The sequence below is a fragment of the Hypomesus nipponensis genome, chromosome 3 (assembly GCF_054491055.1).
Source record: "Hypomesus nipponensis isolate SF chromosome 3, ASM5449105v1, whole genome shotgun sequence".
NCBI lineage: Eukaryota > Metazoa > Chordata > Actinopteri > Osmeriformes > Osmeridae > Hypomesus > Hypomesus nipponensis.
Window position 1 is genome coordinate 16,177,545 of NC_140363.1, and position 17,456 is coordinate 16,195,000.

General features: G+C 49.0%; 1 protein-coding gene across 6 annotated transcripts in view; it reads left to right on the forward strand.

The window, feature by feature from the left end:
- Nucleotides 1-2,168: 2,168 nt before the first annotated feature.
- ppp1r13ba (protein phosphatase 1, regulatory subunit 13Ba) overlaps nucleotides 2,169-17,456 on the forward strand; it is a 25,450-nt gene continuing 10,162 nt past the window's right edge. For 4 of the 6 annotated variants that reach the window (XM_084679783.1, XM_084679791.1, XM_084679800.1 and 1 more), the window contains exons 1-5: nucleotides 2,169-2,473; nucleotides 4,314-4,461; nucleotides 6,476-6,595; nucleotides 8,615-8,676; nucleotides 15,512-15,613. In XM_084679783.1, coding sequence (XP_084535909.1) covers nucleotides 2,294-2,473; nucleotides 4,314-4,461; nucleotides 6,476-6,595; nucleotides 8,615-8,676; nucleotides 15,512-15,613 — 612 coding nt within the window. In that variant the 5' untranslated portion in view covers nucleotides 2,169-2,293. The remainder of the gene's footprint in view (nucleotides 2,474-4,313; nucleotides 4,462-6,475; nucleotides 6,596-8,614; nucleotides 8,677-15,511; nucleotides 15,614-17,456) is intronic. The other 2 variants (XM_084679827.1, XM_084679818.1) reach the window with 1 other exon arrangement.

Consider the following 17,456-nt stretch of genomic DNA (forward strand, 5'->3'; position numbering starts at 1 on the left):
ATGTAAATAAATGACTCTGCTACTATAGGGAAGACAAATATAAAAGGGGCAGTGTGGGGTGTAGTCTGTAAATATACACATTCTGGATGTTAATTAAAGCCAAATAAGGTGGAAATTCAGTGACTTGGGTTTGATGCCCTGGTAACTGACAGCCAGAGAAATGGATAGTTTGAGCTCAGAGACAGGGGTAGGAAGTAGGGGGTTTGGGTTAGTGGTGAGTAGGGGTTGGGGTTAGTAGGAGGCAGGGTTTAGTAGGATAGGGGTTGGGTGGTACAGAGTATGGCATAGTGGATGCTTGGGGGCAAGGGTTATATTTAGACACTGTCTATTGAAGATCAGGCTGATGACCCTATTGACCAGACAACCCATCTCAGACAACCAGACTACGAGTAGGAGTCCCCCAGGCTCACATTGGGGCACAGAGGGCTTTGTCTCTGGTATGGCCTCGTTCCCTCTTTCCTTGAGTTAATCAGACCTTCATGGATTTGAGGGCGGAGGAGCCCCTGTCAGAACAACTACTCTAGTGAATGTTGAGAAGTAATGTTTTGGGCCCAAAACAAGGAATAACAAGACATATTTTACCCCAGGAAAGCTGATTCCCAATCTTAAATGGTCACCCTTCCATCCTCTCCCCTGCCTGTCTCGTTAGCATATCTTAGCCACGCTAACTGGCTTTCCCTCAATGTTCTATTTCTGGCTACTATAAGTACAGTGACTGGGTATAATGTCCAGACTTACATAAGCACATGTACTGTACTTTTCATTCAGTTGTCATTTCAACATGTGCCAGAAGGACTGGCCGTTGGGCAACCTGTCGTATGTCATCGTGTGTTGACTTGAGCGTGACATTTTTTGTATACAGCTGTCTTGTTATGACATTGTAATGTGGTCATAGCTGTAGTCACACGGTAGCTTTGGTTTGAATGGAGGCAGGGGTTGCCATGGGGACAGTATTATTGTATGGTCCTTTCAGAGGGAGTCAAGACAGGACACTAAATCAGTTGACTGCCCTCCGAAACACACAATGACTCCAGAAGAGAGACCGAGTTGAACTTTCGCCCATCTAATGATGAGACAGCCCACCATCTCTCTCACATCTCTCGCCGGCTGTTTCTTAGTCTTGTTCCATGTGCTTCCGGAAAACATCCGTCCCGCCACAGGCCGTGCCTCGAAACCGAACAAGAAGAACGCTTTGTTTATAAAGTCCTGCTCTCCCTACGGAACTGAAGTGGGGATCAGTGGACTGTAGACGCTCGGCTCTGCTTGGCGCGCGCGTGTGTGTTGAGGACAAGCCCGTTGGTGACGGGTCTGGGTAAACAGAGGAGCACAGAGTGCCGTCGCCAGGCAGCAGAGAGGATTCTGGGTAAGGTGTCATCAGTCAAAGTCTCTGTGGAGCGCTGTGACAGGACCTGCTTTGTGTCTGCAGATTTATTATTGACAGGACCCTGAGCAGGGGAAGAAGTAAATGTGTGTGTGTGGACATTAAGATTTGGCACAGGGGACGTGAGGAGGAAGAGGAGGAGGAACAAGAGAAGGGATATTAACAAGTCGGAATGGAATCATTTGCCTCCATAACGTGCCATTCCACCCCTCTCTCCAGGCTTTAGCTGCATGGTTGGGTTATTTCGGTTAGGCCAGATGGTTAAACATTGGATCTCCTGCACACTTTACTGACAGACAGACAGCACGGATTTCCTGTCAAATCAAATAGTTGTCACGGTTGTGTTGGGAGGGAGCTGTGTGTGTGTGTGTGTGTGTGCGCGTTTGACAGCTCAGTCTGGTTTGTGTCACAGTCTCCTCTTATCTCCCTCAATCCATTCTACGGGTCCTATGGATATCACTCTTGTGATGAGAGGCAACCCCCACCCTTCACCCTCACCTCAATGCCAAGGCCTCGTCCCTGAACTTCAAGCTATACCCTGGCCCTTGTCCCACCAACCCTGATGCCCCCCCACCACCACCCCCTTTCCCTCATGTTTACTGACACCATCTCCTTCCTCCAATTCTGGTGCATGGTATCATACACTCTGCCAGGCACACATTCTCTCTCTCCCCCCTCTCTCTCTCTTTCTCTCTCTCTCTCTCTCTCTCTCTCTCTCTCTCTCTGTCTCTCTCTCTCTCTCTCTCTCTCTCTGTCTCTCTCGAACACACACACACACGCGCTGTCCTGACAGAACTCTGCCTCTCAGCCGTGTAAGACAGTTCGTGCTCCGCTCTCTCCGGCTCTCCCTCCCCGTCTCTCCCTCCCCGTCTTTCCTTCCGGTGCCTCTCCCTCTTTCCCTCGTGTGGCTCCATGAAGAGGTTCCTCAGCCAGGTGCTCCGGAGACTGGTGTCTGTGTCCAAGGACCAGACCTGGTTCCACCATCAGAACCCCCACCGCAGCTGTCCCTGGACCCGTAGCCGGGCTAAGGAACAGCCCCAGGGCCAGGAGGGGAAGCAGGCTCCGGTACCAGCCCCATGCGGGGTGGATAAGGTGACCAGACAGGGGGAGGTCCCAGGGGTCTGGAGGGTCAGAGGCTGGTGAGGTGCTTGCTCTTCTGGTTCTGCTCAGGAGCCACAGCTCTGTTGCACCTTCCTAAAAATAACCAGAGTCATCCAGGGCTGAAGTCAGGAGGCAGGGCAGCAAGCGGCTGGCTCATCCAGGGCTGAAGTCAGGAGGCAGGGCAGCAAGCGGCTGGCTCATCCAGGGCTGAAGTCAGGAGGCAGGGCAGCAGCAGGCTGGCTGTGTGCTGCAGGGAACAGTTGACAGAGGCAGTAGATAATGGCGTTGTTTGAAGCCCCAGTAATGGTGTTGACGCTGTGTGCTGTGTGGTTGAGATGTTCTCTGGTGAGTTTGTACTCACATGCACTCAGTACTCCTTGTTGGGGTCTATGAAGTGTATAACAACAACACATTGCATAGGACTAATCAGATGTGGTGGCTTTGTTTTGTCAACAACGTGAGTTAACTTGGGGTGAATTGAGGGGATGTGAGTTGTTTGAATGTGTTGCTGTGAGTATGTTGGCAGTATAATGCAATGCACCACTAATACCCAGCTGGTGTGTGTGTGGTTTTGCTGCTCTCTGTGTACTTTCAGAACTTTGTGTGAATCACGGGAGCTTCATGTGAATCACAGGGAGGACTGACCAGATTACAACCTCTTGTACACAGACAGACAGAGAGACGCACACAAACACACATGCTCATTCCCATATGTCTAATGACGTGAACCACAAGCATTTGTATATTACTGAAAATAGAACTGAAAGGGAGGAACAGTGAACCTGTGTCCAGTCTGAGAGAAAGAGAGATGATCCCCCTCTCTCCATAACCCCTGATCTCCTGGATTTGTATTCTCTGTGTTTATCCTGATGTATGTTTTCATTTGTCACCTTTCGGACACACATACTCACACACACGTTTACACACGGCATAATCTGATGATTATAGCTTGGTGTTGTAATCCAAGCCTTACAGAATGGGCCCTCCTCTCAATCTGTCTGCATGCAGCGAGAGATTACCTTACATCTTGGCATACAGGCTCAGATCCGAGGCGTACGGTTGTGTGTGTGTGTTTGTGTGTGTGTGTGTTTGTGTGTGTGTGTGTGTGTGTGCTGAGTCTACACACACAGGGCAGTTTTTTTTTTAAACAGAGACGACCCATGTCAGCTGTTTGACATAAATACCATCATCCAGGAAGCTTTCCGCTGGGGTGTGTGTTTGTCCATGTGTGCGAGTGTGTGTTTGTGCTATTGTGACCCAAACCACAGCTAAAATCATTACATTCTGTTGCCATGCCCCAGATTATCTCAAATATCCGGTCCTCCACAGATTGTCAATCTAGATGGGACGACACAGGAAATTCCATTTTTATAATTTGCCCAAATTCTAGTCTGTGGTGGACCAACACATACAAACATCCTCGCCCGGGCCTATATGTCTGCTGTTTGAGTCGGACTATGAACAAACCTCGTCCAACATGCCCGACAATCCCCCTGGGTGTCCGAGTTCTCTGTTTGGCAGACTGCCTACACTCTATGTTCCCGGCCGAACCCTTCCAGGAGGGTGTTGGCTCGAGTCAGAGTCAACTGTCAGATTGACCTCTCTCTCCTTCTCTGTGTATTTGTAGAAGGCAACTTGATGTAGCACCCTGTATGGAGACACTGCCAGCCTTTGGCAGGGCTGGAGACCCAGTACCGGTCACTCTTTATTACTGAGACACAGCCAGGGAGCCACTAGGCCCAATATTAATGTCTGTACTACGGACATGAAACCTCCAAGCTAGCAGTCCCTCTGTAACGCTGGAACCATCCGGCCTGCTCTGCCCCTCCAGACAATCCTGACGGTGTTCCTCAACGACACCCAGCAGATGCTGACGGAGGTTCCCATCACCCCGGAGACCACCTGCCGAGACGTGGTGGACTTCTGCAAGGAGGCCGGAGAGAGCGGCTGCCACCTGGCCGAGGTGTGGCAGGGCAACGGTAGGCTGTCTGTCTGCCTGTCTCTGTCTGTCTGCCTGCCTGCCTGCCTGCCTGTGTCTGTGTCTGCCTGCCTGCCTGCCTGCCTGCCTGCCTGCCTGCCTGCCTGCCTGCCTGCCTGCCTGCCTGCCTGTCTGTCTGTCTGTCTGTCTGTCTGTCTGTCTGTCTGCCTGTCTGCCTGTCTGCCTGTCTGCCTGTGTCTGTATCTGTCTGTGTCTGTGTCTGTCTGTGTCTGCCTTTCTGCCTTTCTGCCTGCCTGCCTGCCTGCCTGCCTGCGTCTGTGTCTGTGTCTGTGTCTGTGTCTGTGTCTGCCTGTCTGTCTGTCTGTCTGTCTGTCTGTCTGTATCTGTCTCTGTCTCTGTCTCTGTCTGTGTCTGCCTGCCTGCCTGCCTGCCTGCCTGCCTGCCTGCCTGCCTGCCTGCCTGCCTGCCTGCCTGCCTGCCTGCCTGCCTGCCTGCCTGCCTGCCTGCCTGCCTGCCTGTCTGCCTGTGTCTGTGTCTGTCTGTTTGTCTGTCTGTCTAGCTATCTATGTACCAATAGACATTTACCTTCCTGTCATAATGGTCCTGGTGCCATCACTGGTGTTGATGATAAAAGAGAGACAGAGTCCTGAGAGACGGAGATAAAGACAGAGAGGAAGGTTGTCACTGTAATAGAAGTGAGAAAATCAGCCTGGGTAAATATTGGGGCTGGTTCAACCCCTCCCTCCCTCCGGGTCCAGTCCACCAGCCACAGGCCCCAACAATGGTGTCCTTGTCCCCAGAGCTCCTCTCCCTGTCCCCCTCTACCCTCCCCTCATCTTTCACCCTGCCCCCAGTCCAGACCGGCCCTAACCAGCCCTGCTCACATAGAAAGAGGGAGAGGTAGAGACAGATAGATATTTAGAGAGCTGAGAGAGGGATACAAAGGGAGAAAGAGGCGGAGGGAGAAGCAGAAGATGAGGAAGGAAATGTGGGTCAGGGTGTCTGTGGTGATGACCCTGCCCCTGGCCATGCAGACTGAAGCGCAACCCACATGACAGTCAGGCCCCAGACGGTAACCTTGCCTGGATCCAGCCCACATATTCCTCCATGTGACAGAAGGATTTCTTTGAGTTGTTTACAGATTGTGGTATCTGTGTAGGGTTACATAGGCTCTGTGTAGCAGTGTGTCATGTGCAGTGCGTAGTGTGCAGTGTGCATCCAGTTCACTGGTTCAGTGAGGGGGATAATATGGGCTAATGTTATTATCCCTTCTATTAATAGTAAGCTAATCTCATGCTGTGATTGTCAGCTAAACACAGCACATTGTCACTGATGTCAATAATCTACACTATTACATATGTAATTAAAGGCTCATTGATACAATAATCAGAGTGACAGTACACAAGGAATTTATCAGTTGAGGTCACTCAGTTAATTTAAATCATATCAGCACATTCCCTTCCTGGGTGGGGCGATACTGTAGTCGCCCCCCCCCCCCCCCCCCTGCATCACAAGCCTGTTTCAGCTACTTTATAGAGTCAGGATGCAGGATTGTTTTTCAACTGTCAGTCCCCCCCCCCCTCCCTACTAGACCTCCCCTACTAGACCCGTGTTGGTACGTGACCCTGTGTGACAGTACGCTGTTCCCCTCCCCTACTAGACCCGTGTTGGTACCTGACCCTGTGTGACAGTACGCTGTTCCCCTCCCGGAGAGACCTCCCCTACTAGACCCGTGTTGGTACCTGACCCTGTGTGACAGTACGCTGTTCCCCTCCCCTACTAGACCCGTGTTGGTACCTGACCCTGTGTGACAGTACGCTGTTCCCCTCCCCTACTAGACCTGTGTTGGTACCTGACCCTGTGTGACAGTACGCTGTTCCCCTCCCCTACTAGACCCGTGTTGGTACCTGACCCTGTGTGACAGTACGCTGTTCCCCTCCCCTACTAGACCCGTGTTGGTACCTGACCCTGTGTGACAGTACGCTGTTCCCCTCCCCTACTAGACCCGTGTTGGTACCTGACCCTGTGTGACAGTACGCTGTTCCCCTCCCCAGAAAGAGGGATCCCTTTTGAGCATCTGATGTACGAACATCTGCAGAGGTGGGGCCCCAGGAGGATGGAAGTCAAGTTCTACCTGCGACATGAGGAGTGTCCGTCCGACTCCAGCCTGCATGGTGGGTACACTGGCAAACACACACACACACACGCACAACAAATAGTTTGTATATCCGTAGTTCTCTGCAGATGTCAACAAGATATGTTCTATTTATGTAACTCGGTGCCTGTCGTCCTTCCGATTTCTGTCAGTGTTCTATTTCAGAACAGAGAGGATTCCTCCGAATCTGCCTGTTTGGACTCCTCAGTTACTGTTATGCATTTTCCATGACCTCTCTTCCCCTGTCCTCTCTTTTCTTTTCTTTTCTTCTCTTCTCTTCTCTTCTCTTCTCTTCTCTTCTCCCCTCCCCTCCCCTCCCCTCCCCTCCCCTCCCCTCCCCTCCCCTCCCCTCCCCTCCCCTCCCCTCCCCTCCCCTCCCCTCCCCTCCCCTCCTGGAGGGTTGACTGTTTCAGGACATAGCATGGCTGGCTGGGCTAACTGATTGACTGATGGACTGGCTGGCTGGCTGCTCTTATGTAACTAATCGCTTTTAGGGATAATTAGCCCTGTGCTCCCTCCGCTGCCCTCCGCTGCCCTCCGCTGACCTCTGCACCTGAGACGGATCAGAAGCAGCCAGGCTTGACGGACTGGGGACACTGGAAGTGGTGGTGGGGGTGGTGGTGGTTGGAGTCTAGGGAGACTGGAGGAATTGGGAGCTGGGGGGGTTCAAGGCTGGCTAGGGGCGACTGAGAGGATGGGGAGGGCAGGGAAGTTTAGAGCAGGCTTTGAAGTTCATGTATTTGTGGGTGTGTGTGTCTGAGTAAAACAGAGAGCCTGTGGTCTACAGCCCCAGTGATGGAGGAGAGGTATTAGTTGCTGACAGGATTACCTTCATTCTCCAGTCACCCTCATACTTTACTGGACAGGGTTTAGAGCATTAAACAACCCACTATTAATAGAGAACGCAGTTGGAGGGAGGTGAGTTTGTGTGTGTTTGTGAGAGGATGTGGGTGTGTTGGGGTTCTCATCAGACTGAATTGACAGGGACAGGTCTGGGGTGTTGGTAGTGGAGGGTTGACGGCAAGGTCAAGGTCGTCCCATGTCTGACTGTGGACAGTCGTGTCCAGCCCAGTGGGGGAATTCAAGAACTTTCACCACAAAGAGATAATGAAACACCAATCAGAGAAGATCCCCCATGGATTGTTGACATGGCCCGATGGAGTGAAGGTTCAGCGGTGGTGTGTTTGAAAGGTTTTAGGGAAAATTTGTAGATTCTACTGAGCATTCTGATTTGGTTTACAGCAAAATACTAAATGACTGCCATCTAACAGGGGGTTTGTTTACATGATATGACATGATTGCATCTAGGCTCTGGCATACATTTTGCAATCACTCAAATAGTGTCCCATGGATTTAGTGGGAAGTGTAAATAGAGTGTGACCTAATCTGAACGTTCTTGCTTCAGTTCCTACTACAGCACTGGTTCTCTGTTAGTTAGCTAGAGTTAGGGGGTGTGAGATCAGTTAGCAACTCCAACCTTCATCCTTCAACGTTCAAGTTCTTTACCCAGCTGGTGTATCGCGAGTCTCTTTTTAGCTTTGTAAGTTCAGCTGCAGAATCAGTGACCAGAAACTCAAGCCTGGATCCAAGTTCCATTCTTACTGGGGCTTCATGTTGTGAAAGCTAAATTGGTCAAATCGGAGATAAGTGCACCATAATCCTCAAAACGCCGGTGAATTATTGCATTGATCTCCTAAAAACTATTTTCATGATTTCCCTAAAGAGGATATTATCCGCTTAAGTAAACAATGAAAAAATGGGACACAAAACCTGAAATCACAAAAAAGACAGATTTGTCCTCTGTAAATTACACACGTGTTTCAAGGGTTGGTTTTTGTCCCTCCTCAGTGTAATTGGGCCGTCTGAAGTAGAGACGTTGTTGTGATTAGGAAGGACCGAGATAGCAGGGTTTGACCCGAAGACACAGACGGCTGCTTGTATATCTTGGACAGCATCTCTGACTGCACCTCTAATATGGGATGTTGTGGCTCCAGTTTGTCGAGCAGTGGCCTGATGTGAAGTCTTGTTTCCTGTGCAGAGAGTCCAGAGCAGAGCAGCACAGGAAGAGGAGGGAACGCCGACCTGCTCACAGACAACCAGGTGAGTCAACACACATGCACACGTACACACGCATACTCACACACACACTCACACATACTAACACCTAGAAATAATAATTGAAGTCGTGGGGCTCCAGAATGTCCTCCCTATTTTTGTATACATTTTTTTTTTTTTAAGTAATTTACTATCCTGGGAACTTCTGGTCCCAAACAAGACCACACACACACACACACACAGATCTCGATGAAGCTTTCTGAGAATTGATAACGTGTCTCACCACAGCAACTATCCAGTCATGTACTCCATCTGTGGGTGCATGCAGGGCTGGCCTGGTGACATCTGTCATTCTCATTACGGGGCAGAATACAGTAAACCAAATTGATATCAGCAGGGTGCAGAGTGACATACCTTCTAATCTAACCTAACCTCACCTACTGTGTGTGTGTTTGTGTGTGCGTGTATGTGAGTTTTAAAAGTGTTTCTTGTCAGTTGTTTGTAAAATCCCAAGGATTAGTGTAAGGCTTAGTGACAGGAATGATTACAAATTTCTCAGAGTTGCCTCGTGTGAGAGTAAGGGATCAATCTCTTCTTACTCCGTCTGGCTTCTTTGGCTCTGGCTAACTGCTAGTCTGGCGTCTCTTGTGTTGGCTAACAACTAGTCTGGCTGCTCTGGCTCTGGCTGGTGGCTAGTCTAGATACTTTGGCCCTGGTTAACTGCTAGTGTGATTGCTTTGGCCTTGGCTAACTGCTATTGTAGATGATTTGGCCCTAGCTAAACACTAGTTTGACTACTCTGGCCTTGGCTAAAGGCTAGTCTAGCCTCTCTGGCCATGGCTAATGGCTAGTTTGGCTGTTTTGGCAATGGTAGGATCCCTTTCCCACTGTACTTGAGGTGTAGCTTTCAGCTGTGCCAACCAGTAGTTAGTGTTTCAACAAGCCCACGTTGTTCCACTCTTTATCTCTGTTGTATTTGTCAACAGAACAACTTGGATACATAATAACTTGTGCTATTTGGTCAGTGATAAAAGCTTTCAGGCTCTGGTCATTCTCCTGTAGTTTCTTCCAAATGGGTATTTAGTTAACTATGTCCATACCTGTTAACCCCCTGAGTTCCTCTACACAGTCAAATAGCTTAGGACCGCTTCTGCCACACACTCTGGTGAATTAATGCAACTTGAGTTAAAGATACTCAAGCAAGTTTCACTATGTGTGGTCTCTCTTCCTGTCTCTCTCTTTCTCTCTCTCTCTCTCTCTCTCTCTCTCTCTCTCTCTCTCTCTCTCTCTCTCTCTCTCTCTCTCTCTCTCTCTCTCTCTCTCTCTCTCTCACACTCTCTCTCTCTCTCTCTCTCTCTCTCTCTCTCTCTCTCTCTCTCTGTCCGTCCAGAGATTACCTCAGTCTCATGACATAACTCTCCTTACGGTAAGAGGATTCTCCGGCTCTGTACGTGGGCTGTGTCTCCAGTACACTTCTTCCCTCCGTCCGGTGTCTCAGCCAACACACCGGGTCACTAGCCTAGCAGGCTGTCTCTGGTTGACAGCTTTTAGCGACAGGAGTAACTGTACTTTGAAGGCAAGGGAGAGAGTGCACTACAAGGGTGAGTTCTTTATCGGAAAAAGGATTTATCTGACGTTTGTGTGTGTGTGTGTGTGTATGTGTGTATGAGTTTGTTTGTGTCTGTGTCTCAATGAGAGAGAAAGAGAGAGGGAGGGAAAGAGGGACAGTGTGAGTCAGAGAGAGAGAGAGAGGGGGGGGAGAGAGAGAGGAGGAGAGAGAGGGGGAGAGAAAGAGGGGGAAAGAGAGGGCGAGAGAGAGAAGGGGAGAGAGAGAGAGGAGGAGAGACAGGAGGAGAGACAGGAGGGGAGAGAGAGGGGGAGAGTGTGCATTAGGGTGTGGGGGTGCAGCTGTGCTCTTAGGAGAGAACTTGGCCTTGTCTTATCCTAGCTAGGCTGTTTTAGATTCCTCTAACACCTCTTCATAAGTTCATAAGTAGAGATCCCAGTCATCTCTTTTTATAACGGCCATTTTAGACAGGAAAACAACAGGTGTGAGATGATGGCTGGCCATGGACCCTCCCTGTTTTCCCAACAGAGTCTCACTATTCTGTCCTTGATCCCTCATTGGAGGAATTCCTTTTCTGAAAACTTCTTCCATTGGTTTCGGGGAAGTAGACAAGAAGGCAAAGGTTGTACCAATCCCCCCCACCCCCAACCACAGCCCCCCCCCCCCCCCCCATCCCCCTCAGTCTAAGTAGATGACTCCTAAGGAGGTGAGCTGTTCATAGCAGTAACAGTAGGCTGACCAGGAGGATTTGACCGGATGACTGTGTCGGTCACAGTCTCTCTGTTGACACAACTGTGTGTGGTTCGAGTTTCCACAGCAAGAAGACAATGCTACTGTGCTGCCCTGGCTCGCACTAATCCTGAGGATTTGACATGGGTTCTGAGGAGCCCCTTTTCCCTATACTGGTCATACATTACATTTACATTTAGTCATTTAGCAGACGACTTACAGTAAGTACAGGGTACATTCTCCCCGAGGCAAGTAGGGTGAAGTGCCTTGGCCAAGGACACAATGTCATTTGGCACGGCCGGGAATCGAACCAACAACATTCTGATTAATAGCCCGACTCCCTAACCGCGTCTGACCCCAATACATGAGGAGTTTGTTCTACTCTAATATAGCAAAGAGTTCTGCCATGAACTTTATCTGAATTGCTTGCCAAGTATAATGTATTGTATTAAGTGGAGGCAGTATGGCTTATGACAGACTAAAGAGTGTTTCACATATGTACCGGGTCCATGTTTAGATTGATGTAAACATCAGGGTTTACACTGTAGTCATCACTCAAATCCTTCACAATATGAAAGGTTAAGTCGATGTACACAGAGAGTAAATCTATGTAAATGTTTGTATTGACTGTTTACAATCCCTATTCCTCTGATCACTGGCTATGTTAGTATAAGAATCTGCACGCGATTGGCGAGCACGAGCCCTCTATTTAAATCCCCCATAACATCAGTAGACTACCTGTCCGGGAGACAGCTGTGGCGCAGCGAGTTTATGGTAGCAGGGATAGGGAGGGAGAGAGTGAGAGGGTGTGTGCTGCAGTCCAGCCACCAGAGCTGAAAGAGAGAGAGAGGGGGGGAGAGGGAACTCGGAAGCATGAGAGTGCGGGAGAGGGGGAGCGCGGGGTGGATAGAACTGCTGGCGCGTCAAAATTGGAACAAAACCCTCCCGGGGGACAAAAACTTACGCAGTAACAAAGTCATGTCGGCGATACACATCCGCCGCTTTATGAATGTGTTTCGGTCGTTCATTATAAACTAACATGATAGAGACAAGATCATTTGAACAGATAGCCGTTATTGGCGAATGACTGCGTTATCCACCTCGGTGAGCAGCAGCCGTGACTGTCGTCCCGTGACTGTGGGCCACCCCCGGCGGAGTGAGTCGGGGACTTGATTTGCCTATCCCGTTATACCGTTCAGTGGATGCAGGTGTGAGCGCGTGTGCGCACGCTGGTTTTACATCATGTTCGAATGGGACATGAGGGGAATAACAAGCTACGCTCGCGCCAGTGTGTCGTAGGCAAGATCCTCCTCACCGCATCATCGGACAAGTACGAAAGTTCTGATAGAGATCTGACGGGTTCACTGCTCTCAGAATATTGGAGTGTGACATTTTTCTGATTAGACAGAGAAACGAATTTTACCGCAAAAATGGAATGGAACCACGTAGAGGCAGTGCAGGAATTTACCGTTGAAGGACAATGCAGCAAAATTAAGGTGCGATCTTGCAGAATTACCTGGGACTCCCACCAGGTAATCAAAGCTATTTTAGCACGGTCTGATGTCATATTGTTATATTGTTGTAATACAAGCGCAGACGTATCCTAGTCTAATGGTATATCTTAGCCTGGTGAATCAGATAAATACACAGTAAGCTAAATAAATAAATACATCATTTGAATTATTATTTTTTTTTTTAGGTCTGCTGTTTTGGTTGATAAATAATCTAGATAACAGTGATATCAATGTTTTTAACAAAAACCTATGTGTGATTTTCAGCTCTCCGATTTTTGCTCTAAAAAACTTCACAATGAGTTGGACAAATGAGTCTACTAGTGAAAGTCCAGCCTGGTCTTACATTTACATTTAGTCATTTAGCAGACACTCTTATCCAGAGCGACTTACAGTAAGTAAGTACAGGGACATTCCCCCAGAGGCAAGTAGGGTGAAGTGCCTTGCCCAAGGACACAACGTCATTTGGAATGGCGGGGAATCAATCCGGCAACCTTCTGATTACTAGCCCGATTCCCTCACCGCTCAGCCATCTGGTCTTGGTTCTGGTCTGTGTTCTGGTCCTGGCCTGCTCCAGGTCCTATTGCAAGTCCAGATCCTTGTCTTGGCCCTGGTCTCTGACACGTAGGTCAGCGTTGCCTGATTTCAGCAATTATGTCATGGGGTGACGTAGAGGAAATGCACTGTAACTGATTTGGGCTGCTTTCCCCTGACCTTGCATTCTGTCCCTCTCACTCACCCACTCTACTCACGCTCTCTCCTCCCTCTCTCCTCTATTCTACCTCTCCCCCATTTGTCCCCCTCCCTCTCCTCTACTCCATATCAACTCCCTCTTCTCCTTTCCATCTCTTGTCGGTCTCACTGCCCCTCCTCTCCTTTATTTCCACTACTTCTTGGTTAACTGTGATTTCAGACCAATGTCCTGCCGTCAGTCAGTCAGGCATTTGAGGTCAACTAGGAAGTAGAGGATATGGGATTCCACAAACGATTAACTTGTGCATGGAAACACAGTCGCACACACACGTACACACACGTACACACACGTACACACTGGGATGGCCATATTTCCCCCTTTCTGATTGTTAGAGAGCAGTCTTCCTGTTCTCACTGGTCTGAGGAACAGATGTGTTTTGAGCTCTGTGAGCCACCGTCGGCTCTTCTAGGGTCACAGCTGGGGTGAATGTCAGCGACTTGAACCCATTTTGGGGCAGGGATGAAAGTATTCTAGTTTCCCTCTCAAGCTATGATCTAAAAATGTCCTCATCCCTTTAGTGCAGTGCTCGACAGAGCTGAGCTTCAGGGTAAAAATGACTTCAGACAATGTCTGTATGTGTCTTTGAAAGTGTGAATGAGCATGCAGGGTGACTGGTCACGGTGTGTGTGTGTGTGTGTGTGTTTGTGTGTGTGTGAGTCAGCGAGCCAACACAATAGCAGGACATGGCCTGCCGACTGCAGTCTTCCTAATCTGCCAGTGCAGGCATTTCCTGGTGGTCCAGATGTGATGATTACGGCAGCTCTGCTCTAAGCTCCTACTTTGGGGCTTGGGACAGACCCCACAGACCAGGCAGAGAGAGGGGGGAGGGAGGGAGGGGGGGGGGTACTGGGAGGGAGGGGGGTGGGGCTTGAAGGAGAGACAGAGAAATATTATGAAAGAGATAAAAGAGGAATGAGAGAAAGAGAAAGGCAGATTTGTGCAGAAGTTCAACCAGAGATGCAACACTTGTATTTATTTTTACTTTTTAACATCTCCCACTGTGGTTCACACCCACTGCAGAGCAGCATCAGAAGATGCTTTGATGCCTCTTCAAAGACGGCTACCGTTTGTTGATGTAGTAGATGGAAAATGCCTGTGTTTGAACCGTTACATAAGAACCTCCCTGCTGACAGGACACCAGGGAGAGACCAGGGAGAGACCAGGGAGAGACCAGGGAGAGACCAGGGAGAGACCAGGGAGAGACCAGGGAGAGACCAGGGAGAGACCAGGGAGAGACCAGGGAGAGACCAGGGAGAGACCTGTAGATCTGATGGCTCTGTGCTGTTCTTGGTCTCTTTATAGACTGATGAGCTGCTTCCGTATGAGCCGCTGTCTGCATGTCACAGTGTAACTCTATACTGTTGTGTTTACCTCCTCACCTGCTTGTCAGTCTAATGCAGCGATTCCCAACCTGCGGGCCACAGCCCACTAGTGGTCTGCTAGGGTAATACAGGTGGGCCGCCAAACCAATGAAAACTAAAGTATGAAACATTTATAAATACTGTTGGTTAAATGATTATTACAATTCTTACAATTTTTTAATGAAAAATTGCCTTTCATTTATCATGAACGAAACGCCAATAGTTACGCTTGGCACGTTGACGAAAGACCAACTGACATTTCCACCTTAACTTGAATACACCCACTTCAATCCACTATGCACGCATCACTTCCGCATATTGCATAAGCCGGGTCCAGAGCTGGCCAGGTTTTCTTAAAAATATATATTTTATATTTGAGCTATGCAAATGGGCCGCAAAGTGGAAAAGGTTTGGAATGGCTAGTCTAATGTATGTATTAGTTCGTGTGTGTTTGAGAGAGAGAGCGAGAGAGAGAGATGTAAGGGAGAGACCATGTACCTACTGTATTTTGCTACCCTTAATTGAAAGAAATGAGTGTCATTGTTTGCTTCTCTAATTGTGTGTGTTTTTGTTTGTTTGTGTGCCTGTGTGTGTGTGTGTTTGTGTGCCTGTGTGTGTGTGTGTTTGTGTGCCTGTGTGTGTGTGTTTGTGTGCCTGTGTGTGTGTGTGTGTGTGTGTGTGTTTTGTGCCTGTGTTTGTGTGCCTGTGTGTGTGTGTGTGCCTGTGTGTGTGTGTTTGTGTGCCTGTGTGTTTGTGTGCCTGTGTGTGTGTGTGTGTGTGTGTGTGTGCCTGTGTTTGTGTGCCTGTGTGTGTGTGCCTGTGTGTGTGTGTTTGTGTGCCTGTGTGTTTGTGTGCCTGTGTGTGTGTGTGTGTGTGTGTGCCTGTGTGTGTGTGTGTGTGCCTGTGTGTGTGTGTGTGTGTGTGTGCCTGTGTGTGTGCCTGTGTGTGTGTTCATCAGACTGGGGTCCCTCGCGTGGAGCTGACCCTGTCAGAGCTACAGGAAATGGCTACCCGACAGCAGCAACAGATAGAGGCCCAACAACAGATGCTGGTCGCCAAGGTAACAACCACCTGTGTGATCCCTGCACACTCCTCTGGTGACCCAGTGTGCACTGGGGCAACACTGGTCTGCTCACGGCAGTTAACATACCCTTAAGTTGTGAACAACTCCAGTTCCTTCAATTCAATCAAATCTGGACCCTGAGACTCTGTTGTCAAGACAACTGATGCCTCCTGACATGAATACCCCCTATCCTCCTCAAAAGTCCTCTCTGTCTCTCTCTCTCTCTCTCTCTCTCTCTCTCTCCACAGCCTATTCTGTCTCTCTTTAACTCCTTCTTCATCTATGTCTCTGCCAGCCATCTTGGAAAATGTGTGTGGAAAGCTGAAGTTGACCCTGCTTGGTTTCGTAGGCAGTTGCCTGCTACCTGACTGGCTCTGGTTACAAAGTCTATCATCTTTGCAAAGGCATTGATTGGTGCTGAGGGGTGTGAACGATGGCTCTAGCCGAGCAGGTTCAGGGGTCTGTCATTGGACACATGTGTCCCTGAGTAAATCACTGTGATTGGTCACAGCTTGTCTGAGGAGAGCTCATATTTCTCAATGCAGTTTGGAGTGTTGCTATGAATATGTGTGTCGGTGTGTCAAAGATCATTGCTCAGGGTCAGACACCTGGCTCCACTGTCAGTATTACCTGGAGGGTTGGTAACCCCAATTTACTTTCTAACATACAAGCAAGGAAACACTTTGACATGCTAACATGCTAACATATCTACATGTAAACACATGGACATGCTAACACGCCAACATATCTACATGTAAACACATGGATATGCTAAAATGCCAACACAGAAACACATGGACGTGCTAACATACTAGCATACCATCAGTCACACAACATGTTGACATGCAGCAGCTGCTGGTCCAGACCTGTCACTTCTCAATAGAGACTGTGGTGACAGAGTTAGCGTCATCGGGGACAACTGCCCAATCCATTCAAGCAACAACAGGAAAAGACTTGCTGTCCGCAGGAAATGAGGTCAGGAGTGAGACGCAGCTGCTAGGAAATGGCCTGAATGTTCAGGAGGGAGAGAAGGAAAGAGGGGGGGGGGACTGGGAAAGAAAGAAAGAGTTAGGGGAGGAGGAAGTGCTATGGAGTAAGGTGGAGGAGGTCCAGTCTTAAATATTTTCCCTGAAAGCCTCCACACCCATCTAATGTATTTAAAAGCACTATTGTTGGCCTGGCCTGGACTAGATTCTGCTTTATGCCTGTCCAATCCCCCCCCCCCCCCTGCTCCCCCTTTCTGTCTCTCCTCTCTCGTAGTTCCAGGAAGACTGTCCTGAGTCAGGGCTCAGGACAGCCTTTGCCTCAAGCACAGAGCAGGGTATTTGGATTTATTTGATCCTTCTCCTGAGGCAGTTTGGACTGGGTTGTGGATAACAGGCTGGCTGAATGGTATTCTTCAGTCTGATGGTATATATGGCTGTTTTGTTATTTACACCAACCCTAAAAGTCCTATCCTTGATGTTTTTAATCATTGTTGTCTCTGATGGAGACTTTGGATTGGCCTAACAGTCAGGTAGATGATGATGATGCTGATGAGTCGTCAAGGAAACGATGGTGTCATAGTTAAGAAGGAGGTGATGATGACAGACATGGCCTAACAACATACTTTAGTGTAATCCTGTGTGTTATTGATCATAGGGTGCTGTTTACCTGTGGTGTATTATTATACTATTTTTCTGTATTGCTGTAATTATGGAGTGGGTAATCACGTGTTCCCTCTGTCAAATGGTGCGTTGTGTTTAGCCAACACTTTATCCTCTCTCCCATTCACTTGCTCTCGTTCTATCTTTCTATCACCCTCAAAAACACACACACACACACACACACACACACACAC